At 46.0% G+C, this 24,307-nt stretch overlaps 1 protein-coding gene across 1 annotated transcript; it reads left to right on the forward strand.

Annotated features, from left to right (window-relative positions):
- Positions 1–16,627: 16,627 nt before the first annotated feature.
- On the forward strand, positions 16,628–23,099 carry LOC132571366 (gastrula zinc finger protein XlCGF57.1-like). Its single transcript, XM_060238166.1, has 2 exons — positions 16,628–16,730; positions 21,217–23,099. The coding sequence occupies exons 1-2, from the start codon at positions 16,628–16,630 to the stop codon at positions 23,097–23,099; spliced, it is 1,986 nt and encodes a 661-aa protein (XP_060094149.1).
- The last annotated feature ends 1,208 nt before the right edge of the window (positions 23,100–24,307 follow it).

Consider the following 24,307-nt stretch of genomic DNA (forward strand, 5'->3'; position numbering starts at 1 on the left):
GTGTCGCAAGTTAACCTCCAAATACCTTGGTCCCTTTAAGATCAAAAGAGTGATCAACAAGGTAACTGTAGAATTAGAGCTACCCAAGTTACTGAGTAAGATCCACCCTGTTTTTCATTGCAGCCTTCTTCGCAAAGATCCTGGAGCTACATCTTGGCACCCTCGCCCCCCAGAGCCACCTCCTACTCGAGTGAAGGGCCAGAGCCACCATGAGGTGCAGGAGATCCTGGACTCCATGGTCAGACGAGGGGTGTTGTACCACCTTATTAGGTGGAAGTACTTCCCCCCGAGCTGTGACGAATGGGTCAAAGCCAAAGATGTATCCGCCCCGCAATTGCTCAAGAAATTCCACCTACTGTACCCACACAAGCCCAAGGCGAAGAGCTTAGGGGGGGCAGTATGCCAGAACTTGTAACTTTCCTATGTGCTGTTAGCCAGACCAACTCCATGCTGTAACCTGATACTAACCCATGCTATGTTGTATAAGCAACTAACACAAGATCCCAGGGCCTGGCAATATTCTGTGATCACTGAAGGGTAACCGATAGCCTAGGGTCCACATCTGCAGGTGGCCTTTTGAAGCCAGGCCGCTTGGCCTTCACAGCAGGAGAGCATCCTCCCTTCTGATAACAGGGCCTGGGAAGGAGACACTTGTCTGCAATCCGTGTGAAAGATGACTTTATGGTATCTCTTCTGACTGCATAAAATGTAACCAAATGCCAGTACTGGCATTACTGTTATCTCGTACCTCCAGCACTATAGTTCTCAATAAAGATCCTATACTTTGTAACGAGTTTGGGAATCGTCTGAAGTTCTTCAAGTTCTGACACTATCTCTCTTTCATCAATGGATAAAATATACTATATATAGTCCATTTCAAACAAAAGTTCTTTATGAGAGGTTAATTCGATGTCTTCTCCATGTTCACCATCTCTCTGCTGTACTGGCTTCAAAAGAGCTGTGTTGCTCCACTGAATGCATCTTTGATTCCAATGGCCGGTAAATCCAATATATTTCCACTGAAAAATCATCCCGTATCTCATTGCTTTTGCTAAAGAGGATGCTGTGGGGTTTCATATGGGGAGAGGCTGTCCAGTGTGAATTTAGGGAACGGTATTTGTGAGTTTTCTGCCTTGTGCAGGGGGTTGGACTAGATGACCCTGGAGGTCCCTTCCAACTCTATGATTCAATCTTTCACAAAATTGAGTTCAATGGGATACAAAGCAGCACTGTGTTTAGTTTAGCAAAAGCAATGAGGTCTCTGATGATTTTTGGGAATGAGCCACAGAGACTAAATGTCAGATGCAGAAGAGGCAGGTCTGTGGGAGTGGTCTGAGTGACATCACAGGGTGGGGTGGGGTTTTGGTGCACAATGTGACATCATGGGAAGGGGGTGGAGCTCAGGAAGTGCCACCAGGTGACTTGAGCTGAAAGTGACAACCCAGGACATGAGATGACATCCCGCAGAAAAGGTTGAACTAAGTTCTGAAGAAATGATGTGTCTCTCTCTGATCTCCTCTTGTGACCCGTCCCATGAGATGCAGAAATAGAAACGGCGTTAAAGCAGAAGAAGAAGGCACCTTTGCTGTCTAGAAGGGCGCATCATCCTACCAGCAAGCTTTGCCATGAATTAGCAAGCGCACACAAGTGCAGGCAGTGAGAAGGCTGTGGGGCAGTTTTGCCCCAGGGGAAAATGGGGGGGGGGCTCCTACTGACGCTGGTGACTCTTGAGAAGGGAGGGGGAGTGGGCCAAAGGGCAGTGTGGGCTGAGGGTCTGCTCAGCGGCTTCTGGTGTAGCTTGGAACAGGCCTGGTGAGTGAAGGGGCATGGGTGTTTTGAGCAGAACCTGGGAGGGATAGTGTGAGAAGAGGAGGAAGGAGGTCGTTGGCGCTTGTGTATGACAAAGTTTGTATTTGAGTTAAATGGAAAGGTGTGGTGTAGCAATGCACGGCAGTGGGGAAGCAGAGGCCTGGTCTCCCAATTTAAAAGCTCCCCCCACCCAATGCAGATTCTTGTCGGGCCCTCTCCTCCCTCCCCCCCTCCATGAAAGAACTCCCAGTCACCCTCCGGGTTGGAGCACCCAGTGTGCGCTTGGCCTGCACAATTAATAGAAGGGGGGGAACCAAAAACCTCTGCATTAAAAGCAGGGGGGGATGTGGGGGGAGGAAAGATTTGGGAGCCACAGTTTGCACCCCCCCCCCGCTCTAGGCAAATCCTGCATTGAGTGGGGGGTGGACTAGATAGCCTCTTTGGTCCCTTCCAACTCCGGGATTCCAGGATTCATCGAGCAGACTGGGAGGGCGTGGGTGTCTGTCTACTTTAGTCTGGGAAAATAGCTGCGCTAGTTTAGAGACGGGCAACTGAAGAAGTAAGGAATATTCTCGAAAGCCTTTCTTAAAGGGACATCACCCTTCCCTCCTCCAAGCACCTGCTAGTCCACAGTGAAGTGTTTCTTTTATCAATCAGAAAACGGGGAAACCTCCGCTAAGGAAGGGCTCTGTAGAATAAGAGGATGACCCATTTCTCCAGTTCTGGGGTCCAAATTACCTCTAACTTGAATCTTTTGCTTCTAAAATTCTGCCTTTTTGGGACAGGGTGCATCAATGAAAAGCTCTTTTCTGTGATGAAGGTCAGTGAATCAAAACTATATCCACGCCTGAACACAATACTCAGGATTGCTGCAGCACAGGTCTTGACTCCAGAGTCTGATGCAATAATTCAGAGTACGAGGTGCCATTTGTCAAAGACTTGTAAATAAAGAAAATACTGTATGACTGTGTGTCTTTTCAGTAAAAATGAATACTGCCAAGTTTGCTGTAGTGGTTAAGTGCATGCACTCTTGTTGGGGATCTCCCACTTTTACACCTGATCTCCATCTGGCAGAGATCAGCTCCCCTGGAGAAAATGCAATCTGGATTTACATCTCATATCGACAGGATGCTGCCAAGAACATGTACAGTAGATGCACACTGGAATTACTGAATATATATATGCATTGATTTTGCAAGTTTTAATTGTACCTTTTCTCCACTTCTGTATTTTGGAAAATTTTATTTCTTTCTTATAAAAATTAAACGATAGCCTTAAAATTGTGACTGGGTCCCTCCCCTTTGTCTCCTGGCAACCAAGATTTTAGACCCAGTCCGCCACTGGCGGGGGGGTGGAGAAAGTGATGGATCTGAAGCTTCCTCCTACTCCCGAGTCGTCCCACTGAGCCGCAGAGGGCATCGCTGGCTGCAGCCCGACCAACCCGGCCAGGTCTGGGAGCAGGAACCCGGCGGGGGGGGGGGGCGTCTTCCTCTGTGTCCAGCCCTGCAAGGGAGATCTTCAAGGTGCGCTTGTCTGCGGCTTTGCTCCAGCCCTGCAAGGGTTAAAGGCACAGAGCCGCTTTTGCAAGAGAGGCCGAGCAAGGGGGGGGGAGGAAGGAAGGGTGGGGGGGGGAGTTCCTGAATTGCACGAGAGAGGAAGAGCTTCGGGTCCGCAGAGAAGCAGGGAAAAGGCTCTTTGCAGCAGCCGGACCCAGGGAAGGTCTCCTTGCAAGTAAGTCCTGCAGGATTTGGGGAGGGGAGGGGAGAATCAGGGATCAGATCTTGCAAGAAGAGAGGGAAGCGGCCGTTAGCATGGCTTGTGCTCCACCATGTGCGTGGGATTTCTTTGGGGCGGGTGGGGGGAGCAGGAATAACCAGTGTCTTTAAAGTGCAAGGAAATTCAGTGTATGCAACTGGCGTCCAATCACTGGTCATTTTAATTCTGAAATAAAACAGCTGCTGCTCTCAGGTAGTGACGTCTGCAATGGGGAATTCCCAGGGAATTGGGGGGAGGGGGGGAGCGCAGCGCAATCTAATGCCACAGAGCAGGGGTGGCCAACGGTAGCTCTCCAGATGTTTTTTGCCTACAACCTACAACTTCTGCTGTATGAGCAGAAGATGGCAAAAAATCCCAAACTCTCCAGGATCCCTTGCCAGTCTGGCCTAGAGAAAAATTTCTGACTGACCCCAAAGTGCCCCTCAGCATTTCCCTGGGTGTGTAAGAAGGGGCCACAAGAACTAGGCACTGATGCAGCCCTTCCTGCCCTCCTTCTCATGCTCTCCCGAATTCACAGAATCAGGATTGTTGCCAGATCATATCGCCTCTCAGCCGCGTCCTCTCCAGGCTGAACATGCCCAGCTCCATCAATCTTTCTACATAGGACTTGGTCTCCAGACCCCTCCTCTGGACCCCTTCCAGCTTCTCTACCTCCTTCTTAAACTCTGCTGCCCCAAACTGAAAACAATCCCCTAGGTGAGGTCTAAGCAGAGCAGAGCAAACTCATCACTTCACATGATCTGGACACTATTCTTCTGTTGATACAGCCCAAAATTGCATTTGCCTTTTTAGCTACTGCAGCACACTGCTGACTCATGTTCAGTGAATGGTCCACAAAGACCTCTAGATCCTTTTCGCACATACTACTGCCAAGGCAAGTCTCCCCCATCCTATAATGATGCATTTGGTTTTTCCTACCTAAATGCAGAACTTTACATTTATCACATGATCTGGAGACTACTTCTGTTGACACAGCCCAAAATCAGTTCTAATGATGATCAGTTATAATCCTGGGAGATCTCCAGCCCCACCTGGAGGCTAAGCCAACCAAAAAGAGTAACACGGAAAATGGAGCAGGTAAACAGCACAAAGACATATGCGAAAAACCAGACTCTATAAATTAGAAAAATTAGAAAAACACTAAGAAGAAAGTTTTCCTTCCAGACGTTTCGTTCTCAGCTGCGGAGAACATCCTCAGTGGCGTTTCTCCAGTAGAACACGGCACTTGTGCCCGAAAGATTCTTCAAACCCTAATGATGTTACCAGCCATGAAAACCTGAAATCTTTGATACTAAGAAGAAACTTAATACAAATTCATAGAGTGCTTACTATACATTGTACAATTTTTTTTTGCTATCAGAATGCTGACCACACCGGTACCCCAAAGTCTTTCAACATGCAATTAATGCCATTTTCTCCGAAAGAGTGGATCCAGGAAGTGACATGAAGCCGCTTTGCACAGAGTCCAACACTCCAAATACTCCTTTTAAACAGAGCCGGTGTAGTAAAAAGCTGCAGCCAGGCACAAATACATGACAAGGTTGTACATAATGCCCTGTTTCACACAAGGCTTCTACAAGCTGCATCGATATAGCATTAAGATTCACCAGCAGAAATAACACACCACAAGTTTAAACAAACATACAAAAATGTATCGGAAAAAATGGCACTAATTGCAATTTGAAAGACTTTGCGGTCAGCATTCTGATAGCAAAAATTTTTTTGTAGTAAGCATGAATTTCTATTAATTTCTTCTTAGCGTTTTTCTAATTTATAGAGGCTGGTTTTTCGCGGATGCCTTTGGGCTGTTTTCTTGCCCCACCTGAGGCTGGCAATCCCCATTAGGCATCAGTTTGGTCTACTACGGGGCATTCAAGGCCCCTCAGCAGAGCTTAGTAACACCATTGGTGTCGATGGAAAGGCCGCTAACGCCCATGAGTCACAATACAAGGCTGTTGCGGAGAGCCATGCGCCCAGATATCAGCTGCCCACATCCAGAAGGCCGGGAGGGACAAAGGGCACGGGGAACACATCGCTATCTCACATCCTTTAGAAACTCTTGGGTGTTTGCCATCAGGACCCGGAGACTTTGGGCCTCCCTAAGAGATGTCTACGGTAGTTAATGACGTGAATCCTGATTTGCAAACCACGAGAAGGACTTTCCTTCTGATCCAGGAGGGCAGTCCTGGGTGTGTCTTGACCAGGGTCGGTGATGTAGCTCCATCTTCTTTAGGTTCCTTTCTGCCTTTTTGATATATTCCCCTCTCCCTCTTCATAGCCAAGTGAATAAAAGCATTTTTTCCACAGTTGGAAGTAACCCAAGAGAAGGGAAAGGAGATGGAAGAGCAGGACCCAGAAGGACCTGGAACGGGCAAGAGAGAAAGCAAAGGCCCCAAACCTACCCTAGCTGGGAGTGGTGTTGGATTCTGGGAAAGCCCTGAGCCAGAGGTCTGTTATCAGGTCACGACGATCTCAGAGGAATATCGCCAGCGTTTTCGGCAGTTCCGCTACCATGAGTCTGATGGGCCCCGAGAGGTTTGCAGCCAGCTCCATGGACTTTGCAGCCAGTGGCTGGAGCCGGAGAGGCACACCAAGAAGCAGATCGTGGACCTGGTGATCCTGGAGCAGTTCCTGACTCTCCTGCCCCAGGAAATGCAGGGCTGGGTCAGAGGATGTGGGCCGGAGACCAGTTCCCAGGCGGTGGCCCTGGCCGAAGGTTTCCTCCTGAGCCAGGCAGAGGAGAAGAGGCAGGCAGGACAGGTGAGGGAGCTTCATGCCGTCCTTTCGAGTTGTGACCTTTCACCTTATACGCATCCCTCCAGGCACTTCCCCAGGGTTGATAGAAAACCATAAGAACATAAGAACATAAGAGAAGCCATGTTGGATCAGGCCAATGGCCCATCAAGTCCAACACTCTGTGTCACACAGTGGCAAAAAAAATTTTTTTTTATATACACATACACTGTGGCTAATAGCCACTGATGGACCTGTGCTCCATATTTTTATCTAAACCCTTCTTGAATGTGGCTATACTTGTGGCCGCCACCACCTCCTGTGGCAGTGAATTCCACATGTTAATCACCCTTTGGGTGAAGAAGTACTTCCTTTTATCCGTTTTAACCTTCCTGCTCAGCAATTTCATGGAATGCCCACGAGTTCTTGTATTGTGAGAAAGGGAGAAAAGTACTTCTTTCTCTACTTTCTCCATCCCATGCATTATCTTGTAAACCTCTATCATGTCACCCCGCAGTCGACGTTTCTCCAAGCTAAAGAGTCCCAAGCGTTTCAACCTTTCTTCATAGGAAAAGTGCTCCAGCCCCTTAATCATTCTAGTCGCCCTTCTCTGAACTTTCTCCAATGCTATAATATCCTTTTTGAGGTGAGGCGACCAGAACTGCACACAGTACTCCAAGTGAGACCGTACCATCGATTTATACAGGGGCATTATGATACTTGCTGATTTGTTTTCAATTCCCTTCCTAATAATTCCCAGCATGGCGTTGGCCTTTTTTATTGCAGACGCACACTGTCTTGACATTTTCAGTGAGTTATCTACCACGACCCCAAGATCTCTCTCTTGGTCCGTCTCTGCCAGTTCACACCCCATCAACTTGTATTTGTAGCTGGGATTCTTGGCCCCAATGTGCATTACTTTACACTTGGCCACATTGAACCGCATCTGCCACGTTGACGCCCACTCACCCAGCCTCAACAGATCCCTTTGGAGTTCCTCACAATCCTCTCTGCTTCTCACCACCCTGAACAATTTAGTGTCATCCGCGAACTTGGCCACTTCACTGCTCACTCCCAACTCTAAATCATTTATGAACAAGTTAAAGAGCATGGGACCCAGTACCGAGCCCTGCGGCACCCCACTGCTTACCGTCCTCCACTGCGAAGACTGCCCATTTATACTGACTCTCTGCTTCCTATTACTCAGCCAGTTTTTGATCCACAAGAGGACCTGTCCTTTTACTCCATGACTCTCAAGTTTTCTAAGGAGCCTTTGATGAGGAACTTTATCAAAAGCTTTTTGGAAGTCAAGGTAAACAACATCTATCGGGTCTCCTTTGTCCACATGTTTGTTCACCCCCTCAAAGAAATGCAACAGGTTAGTGAGGCAAGATCTTCCCTTGCAGAACCCATGCTGAGTCTTCCTCAATAACCCGTGTTCATCAATGTGCCTACTCATTCTGTCCTTGATAATGGTTTCTACCAACTTTCCCGGTATTGAAGTCAGACTGACTGGCCTGTAATTTCCCGGATCTCCTCTGGAACCTTTTTTAAAGATGGGGGTGACATTTGCTACCTTCCAGTCCTCAGGAACGGAGGCAGATTTCAATGAAAGATTACAGATTTTTGTTAGAAGATCCACAAGTTCAACTTTGAGTTCCTTCAGAACTCTCGGATGTATGCCATCCGGACCCGGTGACTTATTAGTTTTTAATTTGTCTATCAGTTGTAGGACCTCCTCTTTTGTCACCTCAATCTGACTCAGGTCTTTCAACACCCCTTCCAAAATTAGTGGTTCTGGGGCGGGCAAAAAGTTCTTGTCTTCCACAGTGAAGACGGAGGCAAAAAATTCATTTAGCTTCTCAGCCATTTCCCTATCCTCTTTCAGTAATCCTTTTACCCCATGGTCATCCAAGGGCCCCACTGCCTCCCTGGCTGGTTTCCTACTTCTAATATATTTGAAGAAAGTTTTATTGTTGGTCTTTATGTTTTTTGCAATATGCTCCTCATAGTCCCTTTTTGCCTGCCTGATCACAGTCTTGCATTTGATTTGCCACAGCCTGTGTTCCCTTTTACTAATCTCACTTGGACTGGTTTTCCACCGCTTAAAGGAGTCCTTCTTACCCTTTACAGCTTCCATTACTTTGTTTGTTAACCACGCAGGCCTTTTCTTATGCCTGTTTGTGCCTTTCCTAACTTGTGGTATGTATTTTATCTGAGCTTCTAGGATTATAGTTTTAAATAGCGTCCAAGCTTCCCCAAGGGTTTCGACCGTATGTACCTTTCCTTTCAGTTTCCTCTTCACATGCCTCCTCATCTCAGTGTATTTACCCCTTTTAAAGTTAAACGTGGTTGTGGCGGTCTTTTTGGACAACTCCCTATTTATACAAACGGTAAAATCAATAACATTATGGTCACTGCTCCCAAGCGGCGCAATCACTTTTACATCTCTCACCAAGTCTTGGGCATTACTTAGGACCAAATCCAGGATCGCCCCACCCCTGGTAGGTTCTGAGACCATCTGTTCCATAGCACAGTCATTGAGAGCATCAAGAAACTCAATCTCTTTCTCTCGACCAGAACACATATTGACCCAATCAATCTGCGGGTAGTTAAAATCACCTATTACGACACAGTTTTTACGTTTAGCCGCTATCTTTAAGCCTTCCATCATATTATAATCGTCCTCTATCTTTTGATTTGGTGGGCGATAACAAACTCCCATAGTTAAATTTCCTTTTGGGCCCTCTATTTCAACCCAAAGCATTTCTAAAAGTGGATCTAATTCTCTGACCTCAGTCTTACTGGACCGTATATCCTCTCTGACATACAGAGCCACCCCACCTCCAACCCTTCCCTCCCTATCCTTCCGATATAGCTTATATCCAGGAATCACCGTGTCCCACTGATTCTCCTCATTCCACCAAGTTTCTGAAATTCCCACAATGTCTATGTTTTCTCCCAACACTAAACATTCCAATTCACCAATTTTACTTCGAACACTTCTAGCATTTGCATACAAACATCTATAATTTCCCAGGCGAGCTAGGCCCGCCACCTTCCTCCTGCCACCTCGAGACTCTGGCAGACAGTCCGTATTGTTTGTCGCCTTCACAGTGGACAACTCTGGTCTGTTACCCGATAGAAAAATCTCAGCTAACCCTTCATCTCTTTGAGACGAGTCCTCCCGAACCAGAGACATTTCATCTCCTGTCGGCTTTCCCCCAAGATTTAGTTTAAAAACTGCTCTACCACCTTTTTGATTTTAAGCGCCAGCAGCCTGGTTCCATCCGGGGACAAGTGGAGACCGTCTCTTTTGTACAGCTCCCGCTTGTTCCAGAAAGCATCCCAGTGCCTAACAAACTTAAACCCTTCCTCCTTACACCATCGTCTCATCCACACATTGAGACTTCTAATTTGTGCCTGTCTCTCCTGCCCTGCACGTGGAACAGGTAGCACTTCCGAGAAGGCTACCTTGGAGGTCCTGGCCTTAAGTCTCCCGCCTAGCAGCCTAAATTTTTCCTCCAGGACCTCACGACTGCATTTCCCCACATCATTGGTGCCAATATGCACCAAGACCACAGGCTCCTCCCCAGCACTGTCTATCAGTCTATCTACTACACGCGTAATGTCCGCTACCTTCGCACCAGGCAGGCAAGTCACCATACGGTCAGTACGCGGTTTCGCCACCCTGCTGTCTACTTGCCTAAGGATCGAATCACCAACTACCAAAACCCCCCCTCTCCCCCTGCTCAGGGATGGTTCCTTGGCGCGAAAGGATTCCCGCTCACCAACCGAAGAAGAGGTCCCTTCTGAGGGCGCATTCCCCTTGTCCTCAGCACGGTGCCCTGTTCCCTCTCGACCCTCTCGCTCTCTGGCAGCAACGGGGCTGCTACATTCAGAGCGGGGCTCATCTAATACGCCCCCGAGAGTCTTCCCCAGGTGCCTATCTGACCGTCTCTGCTTCTCCAGGGCAGTCACCTCGGCCTCAAGGGTACGAACTCGTTCCCTGAGGACCAGGAGCTCCTTGCATCGAGCACACACCCAAGACTTCTGTCCTTTGGGCAGATAGTCATACATGTGACACTCAGTGCAAAACACTGGAAAGCCCCCAACCCCCTGCTGGCATTCTATCTTCATGATATATATATATTAAAATATACAGTCCTCTTTAAATGCTGTTTAAGTGGCTCCCCTTCTGGGGGGTCAACTTACCTTACCTCAACTTACCTTATAGGGAACTTACCTTATAGAGAACAAGGAAATCAGGGATCTGGGTTCCTGGTCCTTAGAGAGCCCCTAGGCAAAGAGCCACAGGCCAAGAGCCCTTTAGCTCTCGCCCTCTCGCCCTTCGGCTCGCGCCAAAGGCTCGCGCCTTTGGCAAGGCGCAGCTTAAAATGCAAAGAGGGTGGAGTAGAGGCACTCCTCAGCAATCACTCTCAATCAGCAGCAATCACTCTTAATGTCTTTCACCCTTGGGCCAGTCAACCAAACAAAGAGCAGTCAACCAAACAAACAAAGAGCAGTTCCCCAGCTATCACACCTTAGAATTTTAGGCAGCCCCACAAACCTTAGAATGAAGTCCTTAGAATGAAGTCCTTCAAAACTCAGAAAACTCAGAAATTCTCAGCAATTTCTCTAGCTGTCTCAGCTAGCAGAGCTTCTCTGCTCCTCTCAGACCTCTGTGAGATGTGCCAGATCCCTGATTCTTACAGCTCTATTGATGTGTGCAGGGATGGGGAACGGAGCGTGTTTTGCTTCCTTGGTCTTTAGCCTTCCTGCTCTTCCCTGTCTCTCTTCCTACTGTTCCAGATGTGGGGACCATCTGTGAAGATGGAAGCAGAGGTCTCTGAGGAGGAAGGGTCTCTCTTGGAGGAAGAGCAGAAGGTGCAGGCCCAGGAGCATGCCCAAGAGGCCCTCTCACACGGTAAGGGTGCCTTGTGCCCATATCTGGGCCCATTGTGAAGTTGTCGGATAGAAGGTTGTGACTCAGCAGGCGACCAGGAAGGGCCTTCTACAGGCTGCCACCGCTCTGGTCAGGGTCTTTTGGGGGGGCCCAGAGTACCCCCCCCCAACCCCTGAATCTTCCTTCTTAGCAAAACCTTTTAGCCATGACCAAGGAGATGCGAGGACTCGGGCAGGCTAACGACAACAACAGTTTATTTATAGTGCTCAAACAATCGGTGGGTAGTAAAGACTTTTAGTGCAACTGTGAACATGTGAACATATGAAGCTGCCTTATACAGAATCAGACCCTCAAAGGTCCATCAAAGTCAGTATTGTCTTCTCAGACTGGCAGCAGCTCTCCAGAGTCTCAAGCTGAGGTTTTTCACACCTATTTGTCTGGACCCTTTTTTGGAGATGCCAGGGATTGAACCTGGGACCTTCTGCTTCCCAAGCAGATGCTCTACCACTGAGCCACGGGGGAATCTATTTCTCTTTAATAATAGTATATCAGAATAATGTTTTATATCGACATACTCAAATAAGGGATGTTGGCTGTTTATCTCATTAGATATACTTAACCCATTTTCATTTTATGTATTCTTTTCTTCTAAATGGCAAGCTGAATTAATGTTTATAATTCCTCATGTTAACTGAAATATTCCCATATAACGTACCTTCCATTAGAGGGATTTAAGGCAGCTTAAAAAAGAAAAGTTGACCTCTCCCCCCTGGGGGGCTTTGGGGGCAGGGCAAGGGATAGATGTGACATCTCATCCCGTTGAACATTCAGACATGACATCGGAGAGTCAGCAGACACTCAAGAAACCCCTAAATATTCCCCTCTGGATTTCAGATGTGCTAATATAATGTTTGGGTTTTTGAATGGATGTGATTGTATCTTTGACCTCATTTCTTCCCACTCCCCCTCCACCCCACCCCTAAACCCAAAGGCACATAGAAGGGCTAAGATCATTTTTGGGGTTTTGAACAGATGTGATTGTGATGTATCTTTGACCTCATTTCTCCCAACCCTCCCCCCACCCCCCGCTTCACCCAGAAGCCTAAACCCAAAGGCACATTGGAGGGCCCAGCCACCCAGAGAATGGTGTTCCTGGGCCTTTGGTCTGATCGAGCCAAGATGCTGTCAGTTTTGAGCTCTGAAGTTCACAGGATAAGCCTCTAGGGTTGAAGAAGGAAGGAAAAGGAGGAGGAGGAGAAGGAGGAGGAGGAGGAGGAGAAGGAGAAGGAGAAGGAGATGATGATGATGATGGATTTATACCCCACCCTTCAGTCTGAGACTCAGAGCTGCTTACAATCTCCTTTAACTTACCCCCCTACAACAAACACCCTGTAAGGTGGGTGGGGCTGAGAGAGCTCTGACAGCAGCTGCCCTTTCAAGGACAACTCTGCAATAGCTATGGCTGACCCAAGATCATTCAAGCAACTGCAAGTGGAAGAGTGGAGAATCAAACCCGGTTCTCCCAGAAAAGAGTTCACGCCCTTAACCACAACACCAAACTGGAAATGTGTTGGCAGTGATTATACCCCACCCCTCCCTGAGGCTTCTCCTTACCTCTCCCTCAAGTTTACTCAAAATTGTTACACATTTTTTAAAGTATACCCAGGCCAGGATTTTACAGCCTTGGGCACAGGGGTGCACGAAGCAGGATTTGAACAAGCAAAGAAAACATGAATTCTCTGCTAACACCCTTTCATCCAATGTTTTCTCCTTCACAGGCAGTGAAGAGACGGTGCTGAGTCTTTGTGGAGGAGTGGAAATGGCTGCTGCCCCTGCAGTCCAGGTAGGGAAGATGAGCGGGGGACCGCCTGAGTTCCCCCCTCTTCCTCAGGGGGGCTTTTGCTCCTGCAGTTGCTGCTCATGTGTCTGAGCGAGAGGGGCTCTGAAGGCCGCTCCCTTTACCCCCCCGGCAAGCTCTCCATCCTGCACCACCCCAGAATGCCCCTGTCCAGAGTACAGTCTTGACTGGGACAATGTCTGATGAGGAAACCTGCTTTTTCTTTCAGGGTCCTTTTTCCTTCGAGGAGGTGGCTGTGTTTTTCACCGAGGCTGAGTGGGCCCTGCTGGATGCAGACCAAAGAGCTCTCTACAGGGAAGTCATGCTGGAGAACTATGGGAATGTGGCCTCTCTGGGTAAGGATCTTTCAAAGGTGCGAATTGCTGCCATTGTGATGATGTGTGAATCAAAATATGGAAAAGCAATAGGTCCTTGTGAGACTTGGTCCTGTACTCCCCCCCTCTGGAGGACTCCAGGAGCTGAGTGAGCTCTGAGGTCAGCCGACACACCGGGCTGGTCCAGGGGCCACTGTGGTCAATGTTGTGGCCAGCAGGACAGGCAGGGTGGGTGTAGGGCTGGAAGTCCTTCCACTTTGCCCCCCCCCCCAGCACCAAGAATACAGAGCATCACTGCCCCAGACTGTTCCAATAATATGCTTTGTCTAATAGCCACTGTGGAGAAACGCCATCTTAGAGTGTTGGTGCTTCATTGGCAGGGATCAGGAAATTCCTCAGCAGGCTTTGTAGCCTCCCTCCAAACCCCCCCTCCCTTCCAGAGCCAAACCAACAACGCTAGGGGGAAAGTCTCCTAGAGAGACAGGAAGTTCTTTTGTTCTTGGCATGTGCTAGGAGGAGGAGTTTTTCAGTTCTCAGCTGCAGCTCGAAGGGAGAGGTTGCCAGTGGGAGAGCTCCTGCCTGTGCATGCGGCCTATTCAAAAGAGAATGAGGCCTCCAGGCAGTAAGACAAAGTAAGTCATCCAAAAGGGCAGGGCATGTTTAGACCAGGGCCAGCAGGATGCGTTTATAATCAACTTTTCTTTGTTATACTGGTTGCTGTACGGGTGCTGTGCTGTGCTAATTTTGTAAATGCAACTGTTTTTGTTTTGTTTTTCTTTTCCTATCTTTTTCTCTTGTAAATAAATAGTTTTTCTGTTTTAAATGCTGGCAGTCAATCTCTGTACCACATAGATCCCCAAACCGCTTTAGACCACGCTGTGTTGAGAAGGGGGCCCCGGGGAAGGGGGAAGGCATGCAGTTGGATAAGGTGCCAATCCTCCAGGGGTGCCCCAAAGAAGCGCTGAGGTCTCTGTGAAACCCAAGTGCAGGGTGGCAGAGGACCTGGAGGCCTAGCCTCATAGCTGGAGAGGGGGATTGGGAGTCCTGTTCCTCTCAATCTGAACCCCGGGACTGAGCAGGTGGTGGCAGCGCGCCCAAGGGGCAGGAGGAGAAATAGCTCCCTTCAGGAGTTGGCGACTCAATAGGGAGCTGACGGGACCGGGTCTGAAGGCAGAATCGGGCCGGTTCCGCCACAGCCACTAAGGGACCTCTGCTCCATATTTTTATCCAAACATGAATTCCACATGTTAATCACCCCTTTATCCGTTCTAACCCTACTGCTCAGCAATTTAATTGAATGTGCAAGAGTTCTTGCATTGTGAGAAAGTGTTCCAACCCTTTAATCATTCTAGTTGCCCTTTTGTGGACTTTTTCCAATCCTACAATATCCTTTTTGAATTGCGGTGACCAGAATTGTACACAGTACTCCAAATGAGACCGCACCATCGATTTATGCAGGGGCATTATGATACTGGCTGATTTGTTTTCAGTTCCCTTCCTAATAATTCCCAGCATGTCGTTGGCCTTTTTTATTGCAACCGCACACTGTCTTGACATTTTCAGTGAGTTATCTACAGCGACCCCAAGATCTCTCTCTTGGTCAGTCTCTGCCAGTTCACACCCCATCAACTTGTATTTGCAGCTGGGAGTCTTGGCCCCAATATGCATTACTTTGCACTTGGCTACACTGAACCTCATCTGCCACGTTGACGCCCACTCACCCAGCCTCAACAGATCCCTTTGGTGTTCCTCACAATCCTCTCTGGTTCTCACCACCCTGAACAATTTAGTGTCATCTGAAAACTTAGCCACTTCACTGCTTACTCTAAATTCCAAATCATTTATGAACAAGTTAAAGAGCATGGGACCCAGTACTGAGCCCTGTGGCACCCCACTGCTTACCGTCCTCCACTGTGAAGACTGCCCATTTATACTCACTCTCTGCTTCTTATTAATTAGCCAGTTTTTGATCCACAAGAGGGCTTTTATTGTTTTTATTTTTAAAAGTTTTATTGATTTAAACTGCAAAAAAAGAAGTATTGCAGAAGATACATAAAAAAGAGGGGAAAAGAGGCCTTGACAAACTGGGGAAAACAAAAACAGAAACCAGTACAAATATATCAATTATAATTCCACCTCCCAATGAAATGCTGAAATCATTCTATCTCCAAGTATAAAAATCTCCTTAAATATTATCTTCCTTTCTTCTTTTACCAGAATAAAAAAGGAATAATTTCTTTTAATAAACTAGTAAAGCAATGTAAATCTAAACAGTTCTTCTTAAACACCAATTAAATATAACCAGTTAAGAAAAAAGCTTTTTTCTTTCAAAACTGTCTCAATGCCAGTTTTATCTAATTTAACTTAAGCCTATTATAAGCACAAATTAAGTTAATGATTTAGCAAAATCCTTATTAAAAGAAGCACATAAAAATCATTTCTTTGTCCTTAGCAAATTACATAAAATACAACTAAATAATTTATCTATCTCTGTCTAAACCATTTCTCCTGATAACATATTGAAAGCAAGTACTCAGCTATTAATTAATGACCAAGCACTCGAGAATTTACATCTTTCTCTTATGTCTTCTATGAACCCCACGGAAGTTATCTCCTCCTATGATACTCTTGTTTCTAATGCTATTTCCCTGCTTAACCCCCCCCTCTCCTGTGGTTTTTAAAGGCAAATCCATATATAACCCCTGGCACAACAGAGAATGTCTTCGCTTGAAGTCCACACTTCGCTCTATCTATCATCACTATAGGAGTCAAAAAAAGTCTGCGTTACCAAAAGATTATTTTATTGTTAAACACAAGCTGTTAGATATGGTTAAGGCCAAGAAGCTTCAGTTTGCAAGGGCCCAATGGGAGCGCTTGATTGAAGCTTCTAGGTCCAATGACAGTGGGAAGTTTTGGGCTGTGATTTCCGGGGTCCTGCAGGGAAAACCTCACTCTACAATAACAATTTCTTCCCAAGCCTGGCACTCATATTTTTTAAATCTTTTTGGAAACGATGGGGCAAATTTCCCCATTTCCCTTTAAACTGACATCAGTGAACATTCTGAGTGGCCACCTGTGTCCCCGGAGGACATCATTACCCTGATTTCGCAACTTAAGCCCAAAAAGGCCCCTGGCTCTGACGCAGTCATTCCAGAGCTATTGAAGTTCCATCCTGAATGGTGGGCTCCGCCCCTGGCTGCCCTGTTTACAATGATAAACAGCACCGGAATAATGCCCAGGACGTGGACCAATGCAGTCATTGTCCCCCTCCACAAAAAGGGTAATCCTTCATTACCTGAGAACTATCGGCCGATTAGCCTCCTATCAGTTGTCGGTAAGCTTTATGCCAAACATCTCCTAGTGAAACTAGAAAGCTGGCTGACAACAAATAACATTCTAGGCCCAGAACAAATAGGGTTTCGCCATGGTAAATCCACCCTTGACCACTGTGTCGTTTTATCGCACCTAGTTTCTAAATACAGTGGGAAACCTGGCAACAAACTCTTTGCTGCCTTTTTAGATCTTAAGGCGGCGTTTGACTCAGTTCCTAGAGAGTTGCTTTGGGTTAAGTTGGCCAGGAAGAACATGGATCCCAGATTGCTTACCTTGATTAAAAAATTGTATACACGTACCAGCTGTCAAGTTAAGTACAATCTTCAGGGAAATCTAACTCCAGAAATTCCAATTTGTAACGGTGTGAAACAGGGCTGTATCCTTGCCCCAGCACTTTTTAATCTTTTTTAAAACGATCTAGCCCCTGTTTTATATGCAATTGATGGGCATGCCCCCAAAATTGCTCACCATCACGTTCCCATCCTTCTGTATGCGGATGATGCCGTCTTGCTGTCATGTTCCCAAATTGGATTGAGGCGTTTATTGTACCAGGTTATGACCTATCTCAATAATAATGAGTTAACCCTGAATTATGGGAAAACAAAGATCTTAGTTTGCTCTAAATCCTGGAAGCAACAACTATGGTCAGTCCAGGGTAACCCTATTGAACAGGTCAAAACTACTAAATATTTGGGGATTAATTTTTCCTACAATGGGAGCTGGGCAGCCCATCGTAAGTGCGCTCTAACAGTGGCAAGAACTAGTGCCTTGGCTCTTCCCCGTTTTTTCTATCTTAAAGGGAACCGATTTGTCCCCATGGCCCTAAGAGCTTTCAATGCGAAATCTAGCCCCCAACTCTTATATGGTGCTCCTATATGGATCAGTGCCTTCGATTACACTACTGAAGGCCTGCAATCCTTTTTGAGGAAAATACTGGGATTACCCAATTGTGTTCCTTATGCTGCAATTTGCATGGAAACTGGACTGTTGCTGCTGGAAACTCGCGCCTGGCTTTTGACCTTTAAGTTTTGGCTGCGCCTTTTATTCAACTCTGATCAGAACTCTTTCACCTTTTTGATGCTGATGGACATCCAAGTGGTTGACTCTGATCCAAAAGAAAATCACATCCATAGGAATTTCCTTGGATGCATTTTACCTATCTTCTGCTCCTGCGGTATTTCAATCTATCAAACGCAGATTACTAGACATCCAGTCGCAACGTCTAACTGAGGCAGCTCGGAAAACTTGCTCCCCAAGCTATCTGGGTTTATCCCAGACCCCCGGGCTATTAGCTCCCTATTTCCTCTCCTTAACTGACCCTCACCAAAGAAGAGCATTCATGCTGGCTAGATTTAATGCACTACCTTCGGCCATTCTCTCTGGAAGATACCACATCTACTATATAGAGTAATATGTTAACGACACTCATTAACATTACTTCTTCAAGATCTCCCTTATTCTTTTAAAGTTTAAACATCTGTTCATTATTAATGGTTACATGTTTATTTATTCACAAGGGGAAAAAAAGAACCCAGATTACAGAGTCCTTATTCCCAAAGATTAAAAACTTTTAAGTTCCTTTGGTTTCTGCACCCATGTTGCATCCGAGGCAGCCCATTTAATCACAGTACATCTTTTGATACCACATTTCACTTCTTAGAGTTCCTTGTTCAGCCATTCACCAAAGTTGTAAAAAAAATCCAAAATCCTTTTTTCGAAAGGCTTTCCAAATCCTGATTTGTTGATTGGGGTGCAGCTTTTCTCTTCTCAACACGGCCTGCCCCCTCAACCACAAGGGGAAGAATTCATCGCCATTTTTCCCTCAGCTTGATTTCCGAACTAGTTTTGAAAGTGCGTAACAAGAGACTATCTTTCTTTTCCTTTGTTTATTTCGCAAAATGTCACTTTCCCCTTCTACTTTCATTGCCATCAATACACTCTCTTTAGTACTGGACCCCCGTAAATTTATAGCTTCATTAGCTGTCAGATCTTCTTCCCTCAGATCATTAGCTGTTAGCATAAAACAATTCATTTGGTCTTTAAGGAGCTGCATAAATGAGATCCACAAGAGCACTTGTCCTTTTACTCCATGACTCTCGAGCTTACTAAGGAGCCTTTGATGAGGAACTTTATCAAAAGCTTTCTGGAAGTCAAGGTAAACAACATCTATTGGGTCCCCTTTGTCCACATGTTTGTTCACCACCTCAAAGAACTGTAACTTGTTAGTGAGGCAAGATCTTCTCTTACAGAACCCATGCTGAGTCTTCCTCAATAACTTGTGTTCATCAGTGTGCCTATTCATTCTGTCCTTGATAATGGTTTCTATCAACTTTCCCAGTATTGAAGTCAGACTGACTGTAATATCTGTAATTTCCCAGATCTCCTCTGGAACCCTTTTTTAAAGATGGCGATGACATTTGCTACCTTCCAGTCCTCAGGAACGGAGGCAGATTTCAGTGAAAGATTACATATTTTTGTCAAGGGATGCACAAGTTCACCTTTGAGTTCTTTTAGAACTCTTGGATGTATGCCATCCGGACCTAGTGACTTATTAGTTTTTAATTCGTCTATCAGTTGTAGGACCTCCTCTCTTGTCACCTCAATCTGACTCAGGTTTTTCAACACCCCTTCCAAAATTAGTGGTTCTGGAGCGGGCAAACACTTCTCATCTTCCACAGTGAAGAGGAGGAAAAAATGCATTCAGCTTCTCAGCCATTTCCCCATCCTCCTTCAGTAATCCTTTTATCCCTTGGTCATCCAAGGGCCCCACTGCCTCCCTGGCTGGTTTCCTGCTTCTGATATATTTGAAAAAAATTTTATTGTTGGTCTTTATGTTTTTTGCAATATGCTCCTCATGGTCCCTTTTTGCCTGCCTGATCACAGTCTTGCATTTGTTTTACCATAGCCTGTGTTCCCTTTTATTAATCTCACTTGGACTTGCTTTCCACCGCTTAAAGGAATCCTTTTTACCTTTTACAGCTTCCGTAACTTTGTTAACCATGCAGGCTTTTTCTTATTCCTGTTTGTGCCTTTCCTAACTTTTGGTATATATTTTATCTGAGCTTCTAGGACTTTCGTTTTAAATAGCCTCCAAGCTTCCCCAAGGGTTTTGACTGCATTTACCTTTCCTTTCGGTTTCCTCTTCACATGCCTCCTCATTTCAGAGAATTTACCCCTTTTAAAGTTAAACGTGGTTGTGCCGGTCTTTTGGGGCAACTCCCTATTTATACAAATGGTGAAATCAATAACATTATGGTCACTGCTTCCAAGCAGTGCAATCACTTTTACATCTCTCACCAGGTCTTGGGCATTACTTAGGACCAAATCCAGGATCATGACTATCTGCTCCATAGCACACTCATTGAGAGTGTCTAGAAACTCTTTCTCTTTCTCTCGACGAGAACGCATATTGATCCAATCAATCTGCGGGTAGTTAAAATCACCTATTATGACACAGTTTTTATGTTTAGCCACTATCTTTAATCCTTCCATCATATTATAGTCGTCCTCTATCTTTTAATTTGGTGGGCGATAACAAACTCCCATAATTAAATTTCCCTTAGGCCCTCTATTTTGATCCAAAGCATTTCTAGAAGGGAATCGAATTCTCTGACCTCAGTCTTACTGGACTGTATACCCTCTCTGACATACAGAGCCACCCCACCTCCAACCCTTCCCTCCCTATCCTTCCGATATAACTTATATCCAGGAATCACCGTGTCCCACTGATTCTCCTAATTCCAGAAAGCATCCCAGTGCCTACGAAACTTAAACCCTTCCTCCCTACATCATCGTCTCATCCACACATTGAGACTTCTAATTTGTGCCTGTCTCTCCTGCCCTGCACGTGGAACAGGTAGCACTTCTGAAAAGGCTACCTTGGAGGTCCTGGCCTTAAGTCTCCTGCCTCACAGCCTAAATTATTCCTCCAGGGCCTCACGACCGCATTTCCTCACATCGTTGGTGCCAACATGCACCACGACCACAGGCTCCTCCCCAGCACTGTCTATCAGCCTATCTACTACATGCGTAATGTCCGCTACCTTCGCACCAGGCAGGCAAGTCACCACCCCCCTGCTGGCATTCCACCTTCATGATAGCTTTTTAAAATATACAGTCCCCCTTTAAATCCTGTTGTGTTTATGTGGCTCTCCTTCTGGAGGGTCTACTTACCTTATTGGGAACACAGGGAAAATAGGGCCAAACTGCAGGCCAAAGGACCTTCATGGCAAGGCAAATGGGAAACACAGAGGAAAATATCTTTGCCACCTTTTCCCTTCACGTACATTTAGGGAGGTTTTTTTCGGGGGGGGGGGGGGGCGGGCAGGGATGGTCAGAATGTAGAAAAAGCCCTATAGGAGGTTGGCTAAAAAAGGCAGACAGACATTTCAGGAGTCAAAAATGCGTAGTCATGAATTAGGAGTTTGTGGTAGGTGCCTTGGCTCCTTGCATGAGTTTTGATTCAACTTCCCTCTTTATTCCAGCAGGAGATGTTGAGGAGCCACTTGGGGAATTTCACGGGTTCTCACTGGAAAAAGCCAAGATTGAACAGGCTGAAGGAAACTTCAAGAACAGAGATGAACCACAGAGGCAGGAAGGAAACCGTACACTGAAAAGGGGGGTTAAGACCATTCCTCGCCAAGGAAGCAGGTTCCAGGAAATCCCTGTCTATAGCTGTCACCAACGGACTCTTTCAGGAATGAAACTGTTCATCTGTTCAGAGAATGGAATTACATTCTCTGGTAAAAGGAAGGCATATAAATGCCGTTATTGCGGAAAGTACTTCAGATACAGAACACAGCTTTTAGTACACCAAAGAATACACACAGTACAGAAACACGTTGAATTCTCAGAGCGTAGAAAGAAGTTCAGCATGAATTCCAGTCTACAAAAGCAGCAAAGAACCCACATAGGGAGGAAGACTTTTCATTGCTCAGAGTGTGGAAAGACATTCAGTGCCAGTTCCAGTCTTCAAAAACATCTAAGAACCCACACAGGGGAGAAACCTTTTGAATGCTCAGTGTGTGGAAAGAAATTCAGTCGATGTGGCCATCTTCAGCAGCATCAGAGAACTCACACTGGGGAGAAACCTTTTCAATGCTCAGAGTGTGGGAAGAGATTCAGTTTGAGTGCCAGTGTTCTGAAGCATCTAAGAACCCACACAGGGGAGAAACCTTTTGAATGCTCAGAGTGTGGAAAGAGATTCAGTGATAATTCCAGTCTTCAGTATCATCAGAGAACCCACACAGGGGAGAAACCTTTTGAATGTTCAGAGTGTGGAAAGAGATTCAGTCGGTGTGGCCTTCTTCAGCAGCATCTAAGAACCCACACAGGGGAGAAACCTTTTGAATGCTCAGAGTGTGGAAAGAGATTCGGTATGTATTCCAGTCTTAAGCAGCATCAGAGAACCCACACAGGGGAGAAACCTTTTGAATGCTTAGAGTGCGGAAAGAGATTCAGTCAGTGTTACATTATTCAAAAGCATCTAAGAACTCACACAGGGGAGAAACCGTTTGAATGCTCAGTGTGTGGAAAGAGATTCAGTGCAAATTATGGTCTTCAATATCATCAGAAAACCCACACAGGGGAAAAACCGTTTGAATGCTCAGAGTGTGGAAAGAGATTCCATCAGAGTGGCTGTCTTCAGAAGCATCTAAGAACCCACACAGGGGAGAAACCGTTTGAATGCTCAGAGTGTGGAAAGAGATTTAGTTTCAGTTCCAATTTTCAGAAGCATCTAAGAATTCACACAGGGGAGAAACCTTTTGAATGCTCAGAATGTGGAATGAGATTCAGTAGGAGTGGCCATCTTCAGAGGCATCAGAGTACTCATACCAGGGAGAAACCTTTTGAATGCTCAGAGTGTGGAAAGAGATTCAGTCAGAGTGGCCATCTTCTACAGCATCAGAGAACCCACACAGGGGAGAAACCTTTTGAATGCTCAGAATGTGGAATGGGATTCAGTAGGAGTGGCCATCTTCAGAGGCATCAGAGTACTCATACCGGGGAGAAACCTTTTGAATGCTCAGGGTGTGGAAAGAGATTCAGTCAGAGTGGCCATCTTCTACAGCATCAGAGAACCCACACAGGGGAGAAACCGTTTGAATGCTCAGTGTGTGGAAAGAGATTCAGTAGGAGTAGCCATCTTCAGAGGCATCAGAGAACCCACACAGGGGAGAAACCTTTTGAATGCTCAGAGTGTGGAAAGAGATTCGGTACGTATTCCAGTCTTAAGCAGCATCAGAGAACCCACACAGGGGAGAAACCTTTTGAATGCTTAGAGTGTGGAAAGAGATTTAGTAACAGTGGCAGTCTTCAAAGGCATCAAAGAACCCACACAGGGAAGAAGACTTTTGAATGCTCACTTTAACTTCCTTTACACCTTTCTCAAAGTCCTTCAATTCAGTCTCAAATTCTTTAGATTTTTTGTCAAAAACAGTCTCTGAGCAAGTCTCCTTTAAGGATTTTACAACCCCCTCAACTTCCTCCTTGATCTTAATGCACTCCTCTTTGGAGCGCTCAATAATCAAAAGCATAAGATCCAATGCGCATTTATTGGGAATAGCAGCCCATCTGGATTTGAAGCCTTCATCATCTCCAAATGTTGCTGGAGGTTTCTTAATACGTAGTCCCCTGGGTATCCTGTTATTCTTACAGTATTCTGTCAGGGATGAGATATGTAATTGCAAACTAGTGCCTTGTTTTTTCAAAAAGTGGAGCTGACCCCAGTCCATATAACTTTCTCCCCTTTCTTCATTAAAAAACCCAGGGTTCCCAGCCAAAATCCTTTCCATATCTCGTTCAAAATACATGAAAAAACCATCACAAGTAGCCATGACTCTCAGGGGTAGATAAACAGCCTAGAGTTCCACAGAAAGTGACTCAAACAACAACAAAAAAACTGGAAAAATTAATGAAAAATACTTCAAAATTGTAATAGATAATTGAACACCTCAACTTCACACATTATTACATATAATTACATATTATAGCATATTGTCAAAAATACAAGGTATAAAGTACAAGGAATAAATATTCAAAAGTGCTTGCAATTAATCATGCCCAATCCTGCTTGAGAGTCACTAGGAATAGAGGAAGGGGAAGAGGTGGTATTATCAATGCTAGAGGAGGTGCCAATAATGATTCTTTTTTAGGCAGAGGCAAGACCTAGTAATTAACCTTTTGTCTCGACCCCTTTCCAATATGGAACGTGAGGTCTTAAATTTGGGACTAGGATTCGTTCCTACACCGCAATACAATGCGTTCAGGACTAGAGTATATCTTTTTAAAATGATAAGACAAATTAAAATTAAAAAATTTTTTGAAGGAAAAGGAAATATACCGTATTTTTCGGACGATTAGACGCACCGGAGGATAAGACGCACCTTCCTCCTGGGGGGCGATCCGCTGCCTCTTCCTCCGATCCGGCGCTTCCCAGGCGCCTGCTTGCCTGGCTCCATCTTCTTCAGGCAAGCGTGGGATCGCTCCACGTGGCCCCAGAGCTTCACAAGCGCCGGCCGCGGAGGGGGCAGCGTGCTTCCTACTTCCCTGTGTTCCTGCCTACAGCTGTGATGTTTG

Source organism: Heteronotia binoei, chromosome 5, assembly GCF_032191835.1.
Source record: "Heteronotia binoei isolate CCM8104 ecotype False Entrance Well chromosome 5, APGP_CSIRO_Hbin_v1, whole genome shotgun sequence".
Classification (NCBI taxonomy): domain Eukaryota; kingdom Metazoa; phylum Chordata; class Lepidosauria; order Squamata; family Gekkonidae; genus Heteronotia; species Heteronotia binoei.